The sequence below is a fragment of the Cervus canadensis genome, chromosome 5, assembly GCF_019320065.1.
Source record: "Cervus canadensis isolate Bull #8, Minnesota chromosome 5, ASM1932006v1, whole genome shotgun sequence".
Taxonomy (NCBI): domain Eukaryota; kingdom Metazoa; phylum Chordata; class Mammalia; order Artiodactyla; family Cervidae; genus Cervus; species Cervus canadensis.
Genome location: NC_057390.1, coordinates 14,524,141 through 14,546,832, shown reverse-complemented (window position 1 = coordinate 14,546,832; position 22,692 = coordinate 14,524,141). Strand labels below are relative to the sequence as shown.

The 22,692-nt window shown below is 35.2% G+C and overlaps 1 protein-coding gene across 10 annotated transcripts in view; it reads right to left on the bottom strand.

Annotated features, from left to right (window-relative positions):
• BIRC6 (baculoviral IAP repeat containing 6) overlaps nt 1-22,692 on the bottom strand; it is a 210,366-nt gene that overhangs the window by 128,843 nt on the left and 58,831 nt on the right. For 7 of the 10 annotated variants that reach the window (XR_006269389.1, XM_043468279.1, XM_043468278.1 and 4 more), the window contains 13 exons: nt 20,591-20,740; nt 17,449-17,674; nt 15,142-15,302; nt 13,996-14,127; nt 13,380-13,511; nt 10,804-10,982; nt 9,593-9,726; nt 9,063-9,224; nt 8,841-8,972; nt 8,082-8,179; nt 6,328-6,475; nt 5,183-5,316; nt 811-957 (listed from right to left, as the gene is read on the bottom strand). Coding sequence is in view for 9 of the 10 variants with exons in the window: in XM_043468279.1 (XP_043324214.1) it covers nt 811-957; nt 5,183-5,316; nt 6,328-6,475; nt 8,082-8,179; nt 8,841-8,972; nt 9,063-9,224; nt 9,593-9,726; nt 10,804-10,982; nt 13,380-13,511; nt 13,996-14,127; nt 15,142-15,302; nt 17,449-17,674; nt 20,591-20,740 (1,935 nt within the window). In the remaining variant the exon portion in view is untranslated. The remainder of the gene's footprint in view (nt 1-810; nt 958-5,182; nt 5,317-6,327; nt 6,476-8,081; nt 8,180-8,840; nt 8,973-9,062; nt 9,225-9,592; nt 9,727-10,803; nt 10,983-13,379; nt 13,512-13,995; nt 14,128-15,141; nt 15,303-17,448; nt 17,675-20,590; nt 20,741-22,692) is intronic. The other 3 variants (XM_043468281.1, XM_043468280.1, XM_043468283.1) reach the window with 2 other exon arrangements.

Genomic DNA, 22,692 nt, shown 5'->3' with positions numbered 1-22,692 from the left:
CTCTTTTTACTTTCTGAAGAAACAAAGACACTTATGAAAAAACACAAACAGTAGAATTCATTCAAGACAATATTTAAAAACACATCTGTGACTATAATACAAATATAAAATCATATTCCAATATTTCTAATTACAAAAGCTTCAATTATTTGTGCCAAGACAGAACAATGTGTAACACAGATCTTACAACATAAAAAAAAAAAATAAAGAAAAAAAGATGTACAAAATAAACAAGTTGTCATCAATCATTCATTTAAAGCATCACCACCACACAGACTCAAACACACAAATAGCAGGTTCATGTATCCAAAGTTGTTTTAAACTAGCTGAAGAAACAGTTTTCCCTCTTCACTCATCTCGAACTTCTCACAGACACTAACAAATATACTTTTAGCTTTAAATGCAAGAAATAACAGCATGATGTGAAAACTACACACAAGACTGGCCGACAGTTGATGACTACTGCAGATGGATAATGAAAATAAAAGTTCATTGTACTCTTCCCTTTACTTTTATCATGTTTGATATTTTCCAAATTGAAATGTTTCTAAAATTCAACACACATAAAAGCAAAAAGATTTAACATAAGGTTCTAGAATGCAGGGGAAAAAACCCATGAATAGACTTAGAAAAGATATGAAACTACTTATGATTTTTCCTCAGAATCTCCCTCCAACCAACAAGTTTCTACTTCACACAACAGTAAAGGAGTTTTACAGATAATATAAACAGATATGTAAACTTACATATCACTTTACTGCAACATAAAATATGCAATAAAAAATGTACATAATAAAAGAAGGTACATACCAGTAAACGTACTTGCATCATCCCTTTCTATTCTTGTCCCATCACTAGTTGACACACAAGAAAAGTGCAGAGGTTCAACTTCTAGAAGTCCAGTGAGAGATGTGAAACTACCTTCAGCAGCCGTGCAACTACTAACCTTTCCATTTCCTAATACAAAGGAGAGACAAGTTTTATAAAGGGTGAATTAATCTTAACAAGGCAACAATCACAGTGAGAATTATAGCCACTACTTCAATTTTAACTACAAAGATGTATAAGAGCACAAACCTTACACAGGGCTTCAACAATGGACATGGTGTTAAGAAAACTCACAAACACCAGGTACAACAGAAGGTGCTACAGTACTGCTCCGTTCTACAGAAGCAGAGTTGTACAGAAGCAACCATTAACAAGAAACTAGAACAAGTGATTCAGATTTTAAATGAGGAACAGAAAACAAAAGAAAAATAAATATTTTAAATAAGGAAAAAATAAGACGGCTACTTAGATTAATTTAAGCATGCAAAAAAATCAGAATATATTCTATGATATCAAGTGTATAAATGACACTAAATTAAAATTTAAAAAATACTCTTAAGATATTAGCAAGATTGTATTCTAGAATGAGATATACTGCTTTATAATCATAAAAATAAGTTAGCACATGTAGCAGTAAGAAAAAAAATCAAATGGTCACATCCATGCAAACCATAAATGACAGAAGACTGGATGGAAGAACACAAAAGAATTGAGTGTATATGGTACCATGGGAGGAAGAGGGAAATGTCATTTTTAGTACTTGTCAAATTTTCTAAAATCAGAGCAATACTTTTAAATAGAATTCTTTATCAGACAAAGTAAAACAGAAAGAGAAGATGGAAAGAATGGAGACACAGAAAAAACCTAAAGGAATAAATTAAACGCAAGACTAAACTATCAAAACCTTATTCTCCAACATCCATTTGCACCCAGCACAGGACCTGATACATGTGTTAAAAATAATAATAATAATTTACTGAGCACTTATTCAATAGAAGACATGGGAGATACAAGAGAAAAATGACAGGCCCTAGTTGTCATGAAATGCATACTCTATTCAAGTTTACCAGATATGAAACAAATAATTATGCAATTAAACCTTAAAAAAAAAAAAGTGCTACACTTTACTTAGGAGAAGTTCACAGGACAAATAAGTCAAGGGGAAATCAATCTAAGTGAATGGGCAATAAAATACTTCCAGGATGAGGTGAAGAGATTCATGTGAAGAATAAAAGATTTTTATGCATCTACTCCAAGGAGGCAGAGGAACCCAGGCAGAAGAAATGACATGAATAAAATCTCTTCAATAGAAGGGAACATGGCACATTAGAGGAACTGAAAGAAAAATGTGCCTACAGGAACATTTCCCAATCCTAAAATCTCCACACATCTTTAAAATAATCAAAAGAACTCAAATATTGAGCTTTCATTTATATTGGTTGTATATATAGAGAGATTTACAAAAGTAAAGATTTTAAGATGAGAATATAGTAAACATTAATTCACATAATAGTAATAAATTAATCTAATTAGATATAAAATCTTTCATTTTTGATGAAAAAAATCACTGTCTTCTAAAACAAAAATAACTTAAATGAGAAGGGTGGCAAAGTCTTACATTTTTGCAAATATCTTTAATATGTGGCTTATCAAAGGAAGTTGGATTTGCCTATCTGGATCCAATCTATAACAGCATGAAGATGCTTTGGCAGAAATATATGAAAAAAAACCTCTGACAAAGAATATACATAGTTAGAAAAGAAAGGAATATTTTAATAAAGTATTAAATATTCAAAAATTTGAAAAGTGCCAGTTTAGGATTAATTGCAATATAGTATCTGAAATCTTGAAAAAGACCTTCTCAAACTCTGCTATATATGGCAAGATTAGTTGGCCTATCTTATTCTTTTAAGGAATCTTCTGTCCAAGTATGACGATGACTCACCACACATCAACCATTTGGAAAATACTGGTTCATTACTATATACAGATCTTCCAAAAGTTAATACACTTGCTTATATAATATCAGAAAATGACACTAATATCATAGCCCATCAGAAAAGTCATTATGTATTGAGAAGCTGTCAAGCTCTCTTTGGAGGACAAAAGTTTTCCAAAATTCTAATCTTTTCTTAAAAGTTCTACTTCTAACATTGGCAACAATTAACTATCAATTGGATGGATACTGACACGCTTTTTAAATTCATTTCTGAGAAAATACCTGCCAAATAATCAAATCTGAATGAACACATTTTGTTTCTCATTCTTGCAAATAAAAATGGCATTCCATGAAATCAGCAACAGAAGTTTACAGCTGTAACAACTACACAAGTTCATTTTCTTGAAATAACCATGGTTCCTCAGTATGCGGCACAAGTATTTCATGCACACTTCCCATTTCGTCACAGAATATTTAAAAGATGTGTACTTCTGGGTTCAAAATTGAATACAATTAGTGATTTTAACTATTTCATCAAAGATATTTCTAAGTAAAACCATCATGTTTCTGACTGTTAAGTGTATGGGGAAGATCATCATGCTTTCACATAATCAATACAAAAGTCTATGTAGTGAAAAGGGCAGATAGGAAAACAGTTGACCCACAGACTCCCTGAAGGGATTCAGGGACCCTGAGAGAGCCTCTGGACAACACTTTGAGAATCACAGGACCACAAAAAGAAAACTAACAGGGGAAGGGAAAAAGTCAGATCATACAAGATCATCTATGCTATATTAGAGACTTTGGATGGTACAATCTTGGGAAGACATGAAAAATACCTTGAGAGAATAATCAGATCAAGTTTACATTTAAAAATGACTGCAATCATTGCACTGTAAAGGATGAACAGAAGTGAGCCAAGAACAGATGCAGAATAACCAGTTGGAAAGCTATTTGTTAGTCCAGGTTCAAGATGACTGTGACCTGGACTAAAATCCTGTGATCGTGAGAGGTAAGAGAATGGGCAAATTGCAAACACAGGTTGGTGGAAAAAGAGATAGGATCAGATGACAGCCCCAATGTGGAGGATGAGAGAGAGAGGATACAGTTCACATTTCTGTTTTGTGCTACAGATGCCATTAACTGAAAAAGGAAATGCTGCAGAAGGTCTGATGGTAAGGAATAAAAAAAATAAGACATTCATATGGAGACGAATAGTCATTCTAAAATGAATATGGCTGCTCTTGTGTATTTAACCAACCCCCTGGCTTGGCCTGAGCTTTATGGTCTTCTCCTTACAGTTTCTCTGTAACAATCTTCATTCTATCCTAAAGTGTACAGGAGGCATCTATAGGTCTAGTTCTAACCTCTCCTCTGAGGTCTACTCATAATCTGACATGTCACTTAGACACACACTGGCATGAGGCAATCAGAGCCTAAGTCATCAAACAGAATAATTTATTAAAAAGCAAGAAGACCAGATGTATAATATAATCTCTTTCATTAAAAATGCTCATAAACACATGTAGCAAACAAGTCTAAATAGCTAAACATTCTGTTAACAACAGTAACCTAAGAGAATGGAGAGGTTAAAGTTGAGATATTTTGCATTTTATTTTTGTATTTTATTTTTCTCTTTTGTTTTTTTCACAATTCATAACTAAATTTAAACAAAACTGAGACTAACTCCCCAAACTTACTTATATTTAACATGGTAATTATCATGTTTACAAGTAAATTTTTTAACATTTTGGTTTACTAATAACAGCTGTAACAAGTTCAATAAGAAGGAAGAAAACAAAAAATAAAATGTTCATTGTTCTAACAAAAACAGAAAAACACCAAATTCTAGCATCTGAAGAGATTATACAAATAGTGTTATACATTCAGTCCTAAAAGCATATTCTTTAGAAGTGCATCCAAGAATACATGTAACACTGCGTACCAAGTTTACCTCAGAAGAGTATGATAGAAGATGCAGAAAATTATTTTTTCTTTCTCCATCTTTGCTTACTAAAAAAGCATATATATTTATTTTATTTTCTGTAATATGAAATAATATGTTCTCTGATTTTACAGACAGCAAAGGCACACCAAATAAAATTGGAAAGACTACAACGAATAAACAAATTTTAGTCTATTAACATTAAAGTCATACTAACGTAATGAAACACACACAAAAAAGCAACAAAAAAACCCAAATTTGCAACCCTGTCAAAAAGAACGTCAATATTTTTTGATGGGGGAGTTGAGAAACAAAGCAAATAGTTTAATGATTCACAGACACAAAAGTTAAGTTCCAGAAACTTTTAGTTCCCAAAGACAGAATGGAATAACTACAATCTATTAAAAATTGACGGTATCTTAAACCAAGGTAAAAAATTCAGAAATTCCTCTAATCAAGCATTTTACTACCTGAAAGGACATCTGACAAGTCAATCTCATCAGACTGGACACCAACGCTGCTGTTGTACACAGTTTTGCAGGAAGAGCCACTCATCTCCAGATCAAAGAGGACTGGATCGAATGGTGAACTATACAATCCGTATCTGAAAAATAAAACAAGGTCCTAGCGATTTTCCTGTCAGTCATCTAATTAATAAATTTTCTATTTACTTAGCTTTAGCACTTCCCTGGTGGCTCAAATGGTAAAGCATCCGCCTACAATGCGGGAGACCCGGGTTCAATCCCTGAGTCAGGAAGATCTCCTGGAAAAGGAAATGGCAACCCACTCCAGTATTCTTGCCCAGAAAATTCCATGGACGGAGGAGCCTGGTGGGCTACAGTCCATGGGGTTGCAAAGAGTCGGACACGACTGAGCAACTTCACTTCACTTCAAAAGCAGTTTTTATACAGGGCAGAAGGAGACACTAACCAGATTTAACTCAAATTCACTGAACCTGAACTGTGTTCCCTGCAAACCTATGCTCCAAAAGATACAGTTCAGAGACTCAATAAATGTGATTTCAAGTAAGCTGGTAACTAATGAACCAAGACTGAACCTTCATCAGTAGACTGAATCAAAAAAAGAGGCTTTCAAGCACCCTTCCCTTGCCTCAATCATGACATTGACTCAGCAGAAGATAGAAGGTTTTTGGTAACATTTCATCAAAATCAAGATTTCTAATCAATAAAGATGATTATAAAGGTGACTGCTTTAAATAATAGAACACTCTACTTCAAAAGAACTCAAATCTAACCTTTAGGTATTTCTTATTTCATTATGTTTAAGTTTTAGAAAATCAAATGGCACATAAAGAATACTAGTTAAGGGCAATACATGATTTACACAGTTTCACCTTACAAAGTTTTAACAATGAAGAAACAAATTACCTTAAGTGCTTTTTCCACTAGCAAGAAACACCACTTATAAAGATTTTTAATATAATTAGCCCTCCAAATAAGCATCTCCAGGACTTCCAAAGTTGTTAAAGGGAATTATTCTCAGAGAAAATAGAGGGAAAGAAAACCTTAAGCAAATATGTATCATAACAGTTCTGTGCAAAGGTAGTACCATATCCAGAAAGGCCCATCATTAGTCATTTCATAAGTTAAAATACCTTGTCTGAAGCAAAGCCTCCATTGGCGTTAACCTGTCCTGTAACTGTCTGGACACAGCAGTAAGCAGAGATGCACACGCAGTGCTGCACCCAGCCAAATCATCATCTTTAACGTAATTCAGCAAGACAAAATACCAATAGACAGAACCTGAAAACAACAATAACAAATTAGTATTTCTTTTCCTCATTTCTCCTTCACAAAGAAAACTTCAGATTTCACATTTATGAGTATGTCCTCTTTTCCTAGAACGATTTTCTGGAAAGAAAATCTGTAAGGGCAAATTGCAAAGAAGGACTAACTCCCTGGAGGACTCTAAGATGATGCTGACAAAGAATCGCATTATATTTTTTGAGAAGTGTACAAGTCAACCTAGTCATTTAGGTTTTCAGTAAAGTGAGATGATTCTGAGGGACATTATAGAATAGCTAGAAAAGTGGAAATGTCAGATCCTTCAAACAATCTTTCCTAAAATACTCTTTCTCTGTACGAAAAATTTCAAAAACAATAGATGGGAATGAGCTACAAATAACATACTTCAGCAAGTGAATGAAGTGTAGTCATTCTATATTGCCAGTTAGATATAGACCAAAAGTGATCTTAAAAGGTGTTCATGACGATATATTTTTACTCTTTTATAAAACTTGAGATATCTAAGTACTAAGTACACCCCATAATTTAAGCACCCAACCTCTAAAACTGTTTTCAAGAGACTGTTTTAAACACCAGAAACTATCACTGTGAGCAACCAAGTCCAAAACATTCTACTCTATGTAACAAAAGAGTTTATAGTTTTAGTCAATATATGTTAAAGGCAAATATAAATGGATTCTTTGTCTAAATTAAGATACTAATAAAATAACCACTTATCCAGCTTCCCAGGTGGCACAATGGTAAAGTGTTCACCTGCCAATGCAGAAGACATAAGAGACGCAGGTTCGATTTCTCAGTTGGGAAGATCCCCTGGAGTAGGAAATGGCAACCCACCCCAGTATGCTTGCCTGGAAAATTCCATGGACAGAGGAGCCTGGCGGGCTACAGTCCACGGGATCACACTGAGCAGCAGCAGCAACCACTTATCAACTCACTTTAAGCAAGCTTTATTTCTGATACACCACAAAGGTCAAATTCTTGTGGAATATGAGATAACTTTTTGAATGGATTGGTTATTTATGAAATAAAAGACTGTGAGAAATGTCTTCAAAATAAATAAATAAATAAATAAATAATAACACTAGGTAAAGGGCAAAGCAGTAGCCCTTCATAGTAAATTCCTACCTGATAACTACATTCATTCTTGAATGGCATTTCCACAGTTTTTAGGTGCTGTAAAAAAAAAAAAACTCACTGGTCCCTTTCAGAAAATTCCAATTTGCCACAGACCCTACCATTCACACACTATTATGTGTATGAACCATTTAACTAATTTATGATATCTCTCTGGCATTTACAGACATTTTAGTTTGTAACATCTGATCTACCATCACTAAACAACCAAACAACTCAATTATTTTAAGGAACTCCACAAAATGTATGAATTGAGATGACCTGATTATTTAAATCTCCCATAACTTTTTCCTAAAAATATTATCAAAAAGAGTATCTTCCTACCCAATCACAATTTAAAGCCCCTTAAAAAACAGACAAGCTATAGAAAAAAAGAAGACTAATTGAGAAAAAACAAAAGTTACTACACAAACATACTGAGATAATTCCTAAAGTTATAGTTATTTATGACCAAACAAGTTTCACATACCACCAGTTGCTGCTGCGGGTAAAAACGACATATTATCAAGTAAGGCCTTCAACAGAACAGATCCAAATCCAGGTTGACATGGGTCGCACTTGCCATTACTGAAAAAAAATTTAAATACATTACTCAAGGTAATTAATTCTAAACATGGTGTATTACTCTTAAAAATCTTTAAATGTGTTCATACAGACTGAAAGAAACCTGCCTCAAAGCCCTGTAAACATGCAGAAAGATGGTAGGGACTGATTATACTAAGGGTCTTTATAACTGTTTTCTTATGCAATAAACCACTCTTTTTTTAAACCAAAAAGAGCTAAAAAGCAGGTATAATCAATACAGACTATTAATTTTAAACATTTCCTAGATAGTTTCAGGATTTAGAGAAAATGATGTGCACAATGCTACAAATAATTCTGGGAAAACTGACATAACTGGTAACAAAGGCCTCAGGTGAAGAATCCAAAGACAACCAGGGACAGTGGGAGTGAAAGTGAGGGAAGAGCTCCCCTTACAAACGCCCCAAAATCTTCTAGTAAGCAGAGAAGCCCAGCTGAATTCTTTTAGTACTAGATTTAACATGACATTTTGCCCAAAAAACCCCAAACTTCTTCCCTAGGATCTCAATAATACCCATTACGTATTAAAAATCCACTTACGTCATACATATATTCAACAAGAACCACATGACCCTAGACACAAGGTATCACCTGCCAAACTACAGGAGCACCTACAAAGTATATTTTCGTCTTAACAATCACCAACCTGATGCACAAGGCGAGAAATCGAGCACACTTGTGGGCTATGCTTCGTCCTGCCTCAAAGAAGCAAACACGTACAATGTCTGAAAGACATTTTCGTGTTTTTGAAAGCAGGCTTTCATTTCCTTCCTTCGAGCTGCAAAACAATAGCAGGTGTTTACGCTCATGTTGAACTTCCAATCATAACATCCAAAGGGCAATCTATGGTAAATAAAATCTTATTAACCTTCCAGGTCCATTCGAATGTACTCCAGCCAACCAACAAAGAATATCTAACACAAGACTCTGGGCATGTTCTGTGGTTTGGCCATCATCTGCTTTTCTACACAAAGTGTTGAGAAGCTTCTCATGAAATTCTGAAAACTGCAACATGGCACATCGCTGCACTCTACAAAAAAAAACCAATATATGTATACACACACACACACATATACATAAATACATTAATAATCAAAAGAGAAAAAGAAAGCTATTTCAACCTGGTTGGACATCAAATATTTCATTTGGAATCATGAATATTGCAATTAAAAAATAGAAGAAAATTACCTAGCACTATGTGAACACCAAGGATGAAACAATGAAGTGAAAAAACAATATATACCATCACTGACATAAGTTCTTAAGAGAAATAAAAAGCAAATAAAAATTTTCAAGGAAAAGTTAGGATTTTAAAATTTTGTGTATATTGATATATTTACTGGAAATTCTTCCTTTGTACTCCTACTATTTAAGAACAGTAGAAGAAAATGAGGTTACCTCTCTTTAGAAACTGAAGTTTTCTTAAATCTTCGGATGGTGACTGAGACTTCTTGAAGTAAGTCACAGCCCCTGAGGTTTTCAGATTTACGGGTGCCACTTGTATTTTCATTTTTAACATTAGAGGATTTTTCCTGAACATACAAAAATAAGCAATTAAATGAACAAATGAAACAAAAAGTTATTTACCATTAAAGTTTATAAATAAAAAAATATAACTGAACATAAATCTCAAATTAAATCTCAAAACATAAATCTCAAATTAAAACGATAGCTTTTACCCTTATATTCAGTAAATGACTAATTTACTCCATTGTTATAAAATTGTTATAAAACTATAACCGTGGAAGAGACACAGTCACTGCTTAAAGGTAACAGCCCAGTGAATAGATTACCAAGCCAAAGTCTTGAGTCTCAGTCCCAGCTACTGCTCTATGAGCTATGCCAGCTCCCCAGCCTCTAACGCTCCCTCACTTAAAACATGAAAAAATGGAGGTAATAGCACCTGCTCTGCCTACCTCAGAGTTACTTTGGGGCTTAAATCAGATAAAGTACACAGAAGTTCTTGAAAAACTGGAAGACCTATACAAATATAAGATGGTTGGTGTTACTGATACCACTGTTGTTGCTTATGGATAATGATGATAGAGAAATAAAATCTCTAGTGCTCAAGAAAGTCCAAAATCAAACAAGTATGAAGAAACTGCATGATATAAAGCTAGTTGTAGAAAATGAACATGAAAATTATATCTCTGAAATCAATTCTCAACTTACTTCTCTTCCTGCAGCCTCCCAAATGTTTACCAAAAAAAAAAAGTGGTGTGTTACCAGTTAAGGGCATAGAAACAAATTCTTACACACAAGGAAATAAGCATTATGGTCCAAAATAATTATTAAGGCAAGTGCCTGCTAGCAATTACTCCCCAATGAATATACTTTATAAAAGAAAGACAGCTTAAGGTTAATGTAAATATTTTCTCCTTCATTATATATTTTCAACTTGCTGCAGAGAAAAACTACAAACAAACCAAGTTGTCTATTAAAAAAATCAATTGTGGGCCATGCTACTTCCAAAAGTGTATCAAATCTCAACTATAACGTTTAAAATAGCATGTAACAGTTCACAAAATTCTGTAAAGCAATTATCTTTCAATTAGAAAATAAGCAAATAAAACCTGAATGTTACAGTTTAAAATGATACTGTTTCATACCTTGCCTGCTGCAACTTTTGCCAAGAGTGAAGCAAGTGAATATCCCTTGTTACTCTGGTGTTTTAGGGATGGAAGTCTCACTACAGGACGTATACCACCATTACAGATCTCATCTGTTCCTCTTTCATTCACTGCCTTGACATGGATCAAAAATGAACGATATTTTCCTCCTGCCATACCTAGAGGAGTGGTGCAGAATGGGATAAATTATTCAATCATCAAAAAGCAAAACTGCTTTTTTGTTTTCATGCTGCTGCTGCTGCTAAGTTGCTTCAGTCGTGTCCGACTCTGTGACCCCATAGACGGCAGCCCACCAGGCTCTGCCGTCCCTGGGATTCTCCAAGCAAGAACACGGGAGTGGGCTGCCATTTCCCTGAAAACTGAAAGTGAAGTCGCTCAGTCATGTCTGACTCTTCGCGACCCCATGTACTGCAGCCCACCAGGCTCCTCTGCCCATGGGATTTTCCAGGCAAGAGTACTGGAGTGGGTTGCCATTGCCTTCTCCATTTAGTCTTCACAGAGTAAGCTAAATAATTAACTCCACAGAAAGAAAAATACACTTTGCCAGAATTTTCAAATTGTACTATTCGCATATAATATGGCTAAATATGGTTCATATATGTTGGCAACAAAAGAACAAAAAGCACAGCATTTATATGAAGAACATAATATAGCAAGTTTTGACACCTGGCATGTTTTATCCCAAAGAAGTTAGTCATTTCAACCACAGAAATTCTGTGAACTATAGAAAAACAGGAAACACTGTCACTGAAGCACCGCCCGAAATAATGATGTATTATGATGTGTATCCATCCAGCCCTTTTATGCATGCACGCACACACACACGTGCATGCACACATACACAGCATTATAGTATCACACACTTAAAAAAGCACAGGCTTTGGAGCCACTATCTGGGTCTGGTAATGGTTCTGCCATTTTATTAGCCATGTGACAAATTAAACTCTCCATGGTCCAGTTTCTTCCAAAATGAGTAAAAACAATAATAGTACCTACCTCAAAGGTAATTAAAACACTTATAAATGCATGGCAAAAGGAAGCACTCAATAAATATTAGTTATTATCACTAGTTTATGTTTTATATATTTTAACTAAGTTGAAGTCATACCATATAATCTATATGTAAAATTAACTGCAAAAATACCCTCAAACTAACATACGCATGAGCAACCCATAAGCTGCTGCCTAAGCAGGTATGAAATTTTTCTGTGATTACAAAAGCTACTTTTGTTGTTCGCCACTGATCTGCCTGACTACTGTGCTGGCACTGCACTGTTATATTCTTCTTATTGTTGCACTATTCTAGGTTCTAAAATCTCTTAAGATCCTCCTTTTCGGTTTTCTTTTTCAACATTTTTTTACACATACACAAAAATTTAGCAATCATTTTCTCCAGTTCAAAGTTTTAGGAATTTGAAGAGAAGAATAGTCACTTCTACTAAATTCCAAGAAAACTAACACTTTTACATTATTAAGACTTTTGAAATACACATTATATAATCTATCCCTAATTTTGTCAATCTCATGGACAGAGAAGCCTGGTGGGCTACAGTCCATTGGGTCACAAAGAGTTGGACATGACTGAGCAACTAACACACACACACAATTTTGTCAAAGCCAACATTTTAATTTTCATGTAAGATTTTAAGTTTCATATTCTCATTTAACACAACTAACTTACACTTCCAGCAATATGAGAGATTTTATTATGTATTTATTATACAGTTTTGCTCACCACTATAACCTAGTATGTAACCTAACAAATCACAGGGTCTCATAAACTTAATGAATGAAAAAGATGTAGTCAAGGGAGTACAATCAAGCTTGTGTACATACTGTATCTGTAACTAAAGGGAAGTGTGTGAATGGGGACAAACATTATAAAGGGAGTGCATACATTTTAAAACAGTTGTTATTTAGGTGGTCTGATATTTTCTTGGTTTACAGAAGGATCTCCACAGCCTTCTCACCTCCAATTTTACTTTAACGATTGAGGTGTCTCACTTGGATTTTTTAATTCACCCATGAGATACGAAGGTGACATAAATGTCTTACTAGTGCAATATCTAATACCTTACAGAGATAAGATAAAATATATATTGTAACTTGTGTTTAAGACACATCATTACATCTAATACTTTCAAAACTCCTCTATAAAAAAACCCTTAAGAGAAGATATCATAACAATATACAACGAACACCCTGAAAACACAGGACTCTAAATTGATGGAAAAGGCAAACATGCCAGAACATAATGTTTGGTTATTTGGAAGAATTCCGTATAACATGCTAAGTCATACTACATTCATCTTCTTTGTGCTTTTTCAAAAAGCACTGAGACCCTCAAGACACAGAATGTAGGATCTTAAGTTTCACATAGCAATAGTCACTGGTGAAAGGAAATTACCTCAGCTACCATGAAACTGATAGAATCATTCAAGAAAATTCCCCCAAAAAACAGTATCTTATTTTTCTGAAATCAGGTTATTCTTTTTAAATCTACTTTTACAACTGTGGGACTATTTACTCTGCTTTTGTAAAACATGTTACTTCACCTTTAACAAGTTTGGGGCTTGTTAATGTCAACATCCCAGCATGCCCCGACAGATCAAGGCCACTAGCAAGCCACACTGGCCCACAGAGAATGTCTTCTTTATGATCTTCTAAAAATGGACATAATCTAAGACCTAAAAAGAAAAATACACATTTTTTAGTGTGTAATTTAAAATGTAATATTTAATAAGCAAATATCCATCCCATTTACATATAACAGCACCACACAAAATTCCATACTTAGAATGTGTTCAAATAAAATTTGCTATCATGCTAAGGAACTATAATCATTATCTGATATATTATGCTGTTTTTCATTCCCATATTATTTACATTCACCTTGATTTAAAAAAAAAATAAAACCATGACATGATTTCAAATCTCAAGATATTAAAAAACAAGAACAAGATATTAAAAAACAAGAAGTATTAGCACAGCTGTGTTCACTAAGAAGAGCTGAAAATTAAAGCATATTGCCAAGCAGAATTATAGGTTATTTTTAATTGTGTTCTTAAAACCACGTTTTTGCAAGCCATAAAGAAATCTTTGCCCAGTAGGATGCATTTGGATCACTACTCCTTTTACTGTCATGGACAACAGCTCTGTAATTTAACTCACACTGTGATTCCTCTACATCCATGTGCTGCATTTCTTCATTCAAATCAACCAGGGACGGTTTCCCATTTTGTTCCACTTCAATGTTAAGAGCTGGAGACAAAGGAAAGGTGATCTGCCTATCTACTGCTGTTTCTAGAGGATAAAAATATTAGTAAACTTAATGTTGCTTAATATCAATGATCTATGTGCCTAAAATTCTAAAATACTCTGTTAAATTGGGAACTACAGTGATTTTTAAAATGGTTGTTAGGGGAGGAAGAAAATTAGATTCAACTGTTTTATATTCTCTTCTCTCTTTTAAAGGTGGTAAAATATTCACCTGAAGAAATAATCTGCTAGCCACTAAACCAAGAATTCTTACCCTAGGCTATATAGTACACCACCTGCAGAATTTAAAAATACCAGTACCTAAGTCCTACACCAATTAAATCAGAATCTGTCATGATTCAAAATTATACACACACATACACACAAATACACACATATATACACACAAACACATATATACACACAAACACATACATACATATTTGTAAAATAGGAAATTATTCAGGTTTCAATGTTTTTATCCCTGGTGTGAAGTAGCCTTTTACTCTGAAATTATCCCTAACCTTTTAAATTAACCTATTAAGACGAAAACACTGAGAAATAACATCTAGTTCCAAATATGTCAGTATGTATAATCTATTTTAGTAACTCAATATATCAAATTCTGAATTTGTAAGAAAGATAAATAAAGATGAATATATTCCTGGCACTACATTCTGAGTTTTACTAATAACCTTAAAAGAATATATGCATTCCATAACAAAGTTCTTTTTACAAACAAGTCTCCTCTCACAAAGAGAAATGCGTTAAGTGCAGTAATGCTAAAAGTGAAACTAACTCACAAAGGAACTAACTGCCTAAAACCATAATTAAATTACTCAAGTTTATGCAATTCTGAACAACAGAGAGTTACTGAGAAGTTCTTCAATGTTTCTGGATAAACTTCTCTAAACAGAACCACAAAAAAGTAGAGAAGGAAAAGAGCACAGGGGTGTGGGAGCAAGAAGGGATGTCAAAACTAGACAGCCAAGTTGAAAATTAGTTTTTTTAAGAAACCCAACTACATGATAAAATCTTCAAATTTTGATCCATTCTTACCATTGACTTTCCCTAAGCCTGGAGCTTTATTTTTCAGCAGTGTCACTTGTATCTGTGGAATATTGGTGATGTTTGAGTTCAAAACAAATTTGAAGTCCACATGTCCAACCATACAAGCTTTAGGTAGAACCAATTCAAATACATGTTCATCCCAGCTGTTGCTGTCAAATAAGGGAGAAAATGATAGAGTGAAATCTTTCTTTAGCTGTAACCATCTTATCACTAATATTACCTTTCGTACTCTGATGTGCAGTCTCCAACAAAACCAAGTGCTTCTCAGTGGGATTATGGGAGAAGATAAGCAGTTCTACTGAGAAAAGTTAAACTTAGGGCAATGAAGAATCTTACCTCAGGAATCCATACCTGCCTTGGGCACTGTATACTCCAAAAAGCCCTTGTTCCTCTAAGTGTGAAATACTGTGCATCAGAATTATGTGCAGACTTATGGGCCCACCCTGATTTAAGAGTGGGGTCACAGGAATTTGTATTTTAAAATAAGAACATTTTGTATTTCTTATACATGTCTGTTCTCTGATTTAAATTCTGTATATGTGCTAAAAAGTAAATCTCCTCCACTAAATTTCAGATTCAAATCCAAATGCCTACCAGATATCTCAAACTTAACATAAGTAACCCCAAACTACTAGATAACCAATTCTAAAAGCTGTAAAAAGAAATTCCATTTTTTAATGAGCTCAATCCAAAACATTAGTCATCCGTAACATTTCTCACTCACACCAGATGCTCAGTACACCAGCACACAGGACTCCTCCTGCCTCCACGCGGTATCTGACCACTATTCTCACTGCCTCTGCCAACTGTCATCAGGGTCCAATTCACCGTCACCACCACAATCATCCGAACTACCACAACAGCATTCAAGTTAGAATTCTCGCTCCTGCCTCCTCCCTCTAATACACACACCACAACCACTCATAATCTACTATCAACACAGTGGTCTTAGTATATCCTTCTAAAACATAAATCATATCGCACCACTCCTATATTCAAAACTATCTAACACCTTCCCATCTCACTCAACATAAAAGTCTCACTGTAGCCTATAAAGACATTCATGATTTAGCTACCAACTATTTCCTTTGATCTCACTTCCTATCACTCTCCTCCATGTTCACTGCACTTAACCAGTAGCCTCCATGCTCCTCCTAAAATTTGTAACATATACTCCTCAGGATCTCCGTACTTTCTGTTGTCTCCAAATTAATGTCCTCATGGAAGCCTTTCTGAGACCCCTTATATAAAAATATCACATTTTCTCTCACACACAGGTGCACACCCAACAACTCTATCGCCATTCTGTTTTAATGTGTTTCAAAGCTTTTATGACTATATGACATAGTAGATATCTGTCTCAACTGCCTGTCTATCACCACTAGAATGTAAATTTCATAAGAGCCATTTTACTAGTACCTTCCAAAGTACCTGCACAACTGGGAGATTGGGATTAACATATACACACTACTATGTAACTATATAGCACAAGGAACTCGACTCAATACTCTGTAATGTCCTATATGGGAAAAGAATCTTAAAAAAAAGAGTGGGTATATGTATAACTGATCACTCTGCGGTACAGCTGAAACTTAACACATTGTAAACCGACTACACTTCAGTAGAAAAAAAAAATTTTTTTTAAAGGGAACCCATATTAGCAACAACAAAAAAAGAAGTAGCTGTACAAAACAAACATTTAAATATTTAGTGATACAATCTACAGATCTATTTAACAAACTAAATGAAAGGAGGGATTACCCTCAGCATTTTATCCTACAGCTAAGAACAAGCATACAGGAATTTCCAGGCTTCCTTGATGGTTCAGTGGTAAAGCAGGAGACACTGGTTAGATGCCTAGTCAAGGAAGATCCCACCATGCCACGGAGCAACTAAGTCCATGCATCAAAACTACTGAACCTTAACCTAAAGTGTGGGAATCACAACTACTGAGACCACGTACCACAACTACAGATGCCCACACACCCTAAAGTCCATGCACCACAACGAGAAAAGCCATTGCAATGAGAAGCCCACACACTGCAACTACAGAGTAGCCCCTACCTGCAACTAGAAAGTCCACGCAGCAACAAAGACCCAGCACAGTCAAAAATAAACATTTTTTTAAAAAAGAATATAGGAATTTACAAAACCAAGGTGACAAATGAAACAAACAAAACTGTTAATATGCAAAAGCTAACAGAAAGAGTAACATATATATAATAATTCTATGTTGTCACTATAAGATGAACTTAAAACTTAACTGAAATTAAATACCTTGGAAGAATGTTTTACCTGTCAGTCTGTAGTTTCCAAGTTCTAGTATGCTGAGCAGCATCCCCATGATGCTGCTGATGCAAATGTTGAGGATGCCTCCTTTGCTGCTGTTCTTGTTGAACTTCCACCCAGCAGGGCGGAACAGTAGCTGAAAACCGTGGAGTCAAAGTCTCAAAGCGGGTTAGCTCCACCAGAGATGTCAAGATGTCAACGGTGAATGGCTGGTCCACCAATAAATCAACTCCTTAATAAGAGTGAATGCAGAGTTTGAAATTGGTTTTAAAAGAAAGAAATTTTAATCCATGTTTTTGTCTAGTCAATTACAACATTTGCCAAATAGCCTAAAAATGCAGGCTAAAGTAACTAGCACTAAGTCCATAAGGTATAAGAAAAATCCACCTCAAATATTTTAAATTATAGAAAGGGAACTTATTATTGGAGAAACCCAAAATCAACCTCAGAAGAGCCCTGACCAAGATTTAATGAGCCCCAGATTAACAAGGGCAACAAAAGGAGTGGTGCTGAAATGTAAGCCCTGACTTACATCAATAATTAACTTTTACACTTTGTTATTTACAAAACACAATGTTAAACATCTGCAAGCACACAATACCTGCTCTTTTTTACTCTGTTAAAAAGTAATTTAAAAAAAAAATCAAAGCTATACTGATGGCAAAAAAACACAAACCAAAAACTCAAAGCAGTATTTTTTCCACTTCTAGGGTACTTAAGAATACCATGTACACATACCAGTATTGTAAGAGTAATAACCTGATTCAGAGAGATAAGTTTGCTTTTACAAATATATGTATTCACATCTTTGGAAAGGCTAACATATGACAAAGCTGAAAAACTTGTTTCAATTAACAAAAAAAATTTTTTAAAGACTAAAATATGAAATCTGATAAATTTAGAATAGTTTCACAAAGAAAGTTTACATTTAGTTCTATAAAATTACTGTAAGTGTATTCAAAGTATGTTTTTCCTCAAAGCTTCAGTTCAGCTCAGTTCAGTTCAGTCACTCAGTCATGTCCAACTCTTTGCGACCCCACGGACCTCACCAGGCCTCCAGGTCCATCACTAAATCCCAGAGTTTACTCAAACTCATGTCCATTGAGTTGGTGATGCCATCCAACCACCTCATCCTCTGTCATCCCCCTTCTCCTCCCGCCATCAATCTTTACCAGCATCAGGGTCTTTTCCAGTGAGTCAGCCCTTCACATCAGGTGGCCAAAGTACTGGAGTTTCAGCTTCAGCATCAATCCTTCCAATGAATATTCAGGACTGATTTCCTTTAGGATGGACTGGTTGGATTTCCTTGCAGTCCAAGGGACTCTCAAGAGTCTTCTCCAACACCACAGTTCAAAAACAAAGGGCTTTTTAAAAAGCCCTCAAAGCTTAGGGCTTTTTAAAAAATGACTGAAGCTATTAATATTGTTTGCAAACATTTAACAGCATATAATGCTCCTTTACATTATTTACTTGTTTATAACCTAATTCATCTTTACTAAAGAGTATATTATGGATTTTATATGAAAATTATTATGCCAATATCCCATAAAATATGAAAACATTCAGTATGTTAGCTTTTTAAACCAACTTGTATAGTAATCAAGACAAGCAAGTCCAATTATACATAGCAAGAGACATGAGTCACTTTATCTCAACAGAGGATAATCTTGCCTCCCAAGGGCCACATGGATGGAGGCAACTGTTGTCTACTACTGGAATCGAGTAGGTAGAAGCTACATTTATGGCTAATACAGCACAAGACAGACCTCCCACCACAAAGAATTACCTAGTCCGAAATGTCAACAGTGCTGAGAGTGAGAAGCCCTGAAATAAGGTACATATCACACAAGTAATCACTAAAATTAAGACTTATCACACCAGTAATCACGCAAAGTTTGCCTTTAGTGCAAAGAAGAATGATCAAATTCCTAAATGTACAGATTCACAAAAAAGAAGTAACAATTTTGTGTGTTATTTCTGTTTGGAATACATTTGAGTTTAAACACATTTTTCATTAAAGATTCATTAAATTTCTTTTAAATGCTGCTGCTAAGTCGCTTCAGTCATGTCCGACTCTGGGCGACCCCACAGACGGCAGCCCACCAGGCTCCTCTGTCCCTGGGATTCTCCAGGCAAGAATACCGGAGTGGGTTGCCATTTCCTTCTCCAATGCATGCATGCATGCTAAGGCGCTTCAGCTGTGTCCAACTCTGTGAGACCCCACAGGCGGCAGCCCACCAGGCTCTTCTGTCCACAGGATTCTCTAGGCAAGAATGCTGGAATGCGTTGCCATTTCCTCCTCCCTTTTAAATGCTAGGTTTCTTTTAATAGTTAGGTTGGGGAATAAAGTGTGGTAGGTGCCAAGGATAAAATATATCAGCACGTGGAAGTACAAAAGGACCGTGGTACAGGGCAAGGGCAGGGGAGGAGAGCTTAGTAACAAATGAAGAGCATGAAGCTGAATACACTTTAGAAATCACGGAGAGTCTCCAGTGACTGGAGGTTGAGCGGAAGACCAGAGTTATTAGTCCACAGAGCACGCAAAAGATTTTTAAGCAGGAGTAACAATGCTAACAACCTCCTGAAAAACAAGTTCAGGGGGCAGTACATGGAGAAAAGGCAAAATGGGAGAAACCACAAACAAAACCTAACCCATCTAAAAGATCACAACGGGGTGACGAGGGTCTGAAAATATCACCCCAAGGAAAGAATATTTTTTCAGCATTTCTATTCCAGGAATAATTAATATTAGCCATTCCAGTCACTTTACACTTACTCAGTGAATTCTTCACTCTTTCATATTGTTTTGTTCCATCCTAACTACACTAAAAGTTTCTTAAACAACCAAATTCATGATGTTACCTCTTAGGTGACTTTACCAAAACTGGCCAACTTACCACAGGTTGAGAACCATTTCTTATTTTAATGTTTACAACATTTTCCAACTACTGAAAACAGTGATAAATAATATACAAAAACAAGTCTGATAAAAGAATATCAACAAGGAAATGAACTCTCTCAAAGTAACCAAGAATTGACTACAAAAAATTAAATAATGTTTTAGATTATAAAAGAGTGATTCAGAAAACTTTGAACATCACAAGAATTTGCATTTTTTAAAAATCATTTTTAAAAGTTAGTATCATACCTGAAATGCCAGGACTTGAAGGATTTGATAAAGGTTTGGAACCTTCTGAAGACGGCTCTATTCCTTTAGAAAGAGATCCATCCACTAGTATGTCAGCTTCATCAATATCATCACAGGTTCCTCCAATTTGGAGAAAATGAAGCTCACCACCTATAGTACAGTAAAATCCCATCAACACAGGTATATGAAAAATAGGTAGACAGACAAGTGCTTGCTACTTAGTTAAGAAACTTAATTTACTCTAACACCACTTAAAAGGCAGAAAAAGAGGGCTACCAAAGTGATACATCTCCAACAACTTAGAAATCAAATTGTCATGGAATTACAATTTCATATGTGAAAATAGTTGTTTATCTAGTACTTACACGTGTAAGACATTATTTTAAGTGCTTAATTCATTTAGTCTTCACAAATAACCTAAAGTAGGGAGTATGTGGCCACTTTACAGATGAGAAAACTGATGCACTAGCTATACTGGAATCCACAGCCTACTCTCTTAATCAAGCAATAGCAAAAGTGAATGGATTAAAGATCTAAATGTAAGACCAGAAACTATAAAACTCCTAGAGGAGAACATAGGCAAAACACTCTCCGACATAAACCACAGCAAGATCCTATATGACTCACCTCCCAGAATATTGGAAATAAAAGCAAAACTAAACAAATGGGACCTAATGAAACTTAAAAGCTTTTGCATAACAAAGGAAACTATAAGTAAGGTGAAAAGACAGCCCTCAGATTGGGAGAAAATAATAGCAAATGAAGAAACAGACAAAGGATTAATCTCAAAAATATACAAGCAACTCCTGAAGCTCAATTCCAGAAAAATAAATGACCCAATCAAAAAATGGGCCAAAGAACTAAACAGACATTTCTCCAAAGAAGACATACAGATGGCTAACAAACACATGAAAAGATGCTCAACATCACTCATTATCAGAGAAATGCAAATCAAAACCACAATGAGGTACCATTACACGCCAGTCAGGATGGCTGCTATCCAAAAGTCTACAAGCAATAAATGCTGGAGAGGGTGTGGAGAAAAGGGAACCCTCTTACACTGTTGGTGGGAATGCAAACTAGTACAGCCGCTATGGAAAACAGTGTGGAGATTTCTTAAAAAACTGGAAATAGAACTGCCATATGACCCAGCAATCCCACTTCTGGGCATACACACTGAGGAAACCAGATCTGAAAGAGACACGTGCACCCCAATGTTCATCGCAGCACTGTTTATAATAGCCAGGACATGCAAGCAACCTAGATGCCCATCAGCAGACGAATGGATAAGGAAGCTGTGGTACATATACACCATGGAATATTACTCAGCTGTTAAAAAGAATTCATTTGAACCAGTTCTAATGAGATGGATGAAACTGGAGCCCATTATACAGAGTGAAGTAAGCCAGAAAGATAAAGAACATTACAGCATACTAACACATATATATGGAATTTAGAAAGATGGTAACGACAACCCTTTATGCAAAACAGAAAAAGAGACACAGAAGTACAGAACAGACTTTTGAACTCTGTGGGAGAAGGTGGGGGTGGGATGTTGCAAAAGAACAGCATGTATATTATCTATGGTGAAACAGGTCACCAGCCCAGGTGGGATGCATGAGACAAGTGCTCGGGCCTGGTGCACTGGGAAGACGATGGAGAGGGAGGTGGGAGGGGGGATCTGGATGGGGAATATGTGTAAATCTATTGCTGATTCATGTCAATGTATGACAAAACCCACTGAAAAAATAAATTAAAAAAAAAAAAAGTGAACAACAATTCTTAATTTTTTGAAGCATTCACAAGAAAATGAAACCAAATCAAATTTCTATTTTTCATATTTCTACCACAGAAAAAAATGGAAAGTGAGCTTAGCAAAATATTTAAGAAATAAAAATAAGTAAATAAAATAATTGGAGATTTACTTCCAACATGACAAAATAAGAGAAATCTTACTCTTAAAAGGCAATTATAAAATTGAACAAACTGTCATTTAAACAGAGTGAGTCAAATGGTGAAAACCAGATTTGCTACTACTGTCACAGGGACTCAATGATTTGCTATCTGAATCCAGCATTCTGTGTGGGGCAAGCAAACCACCA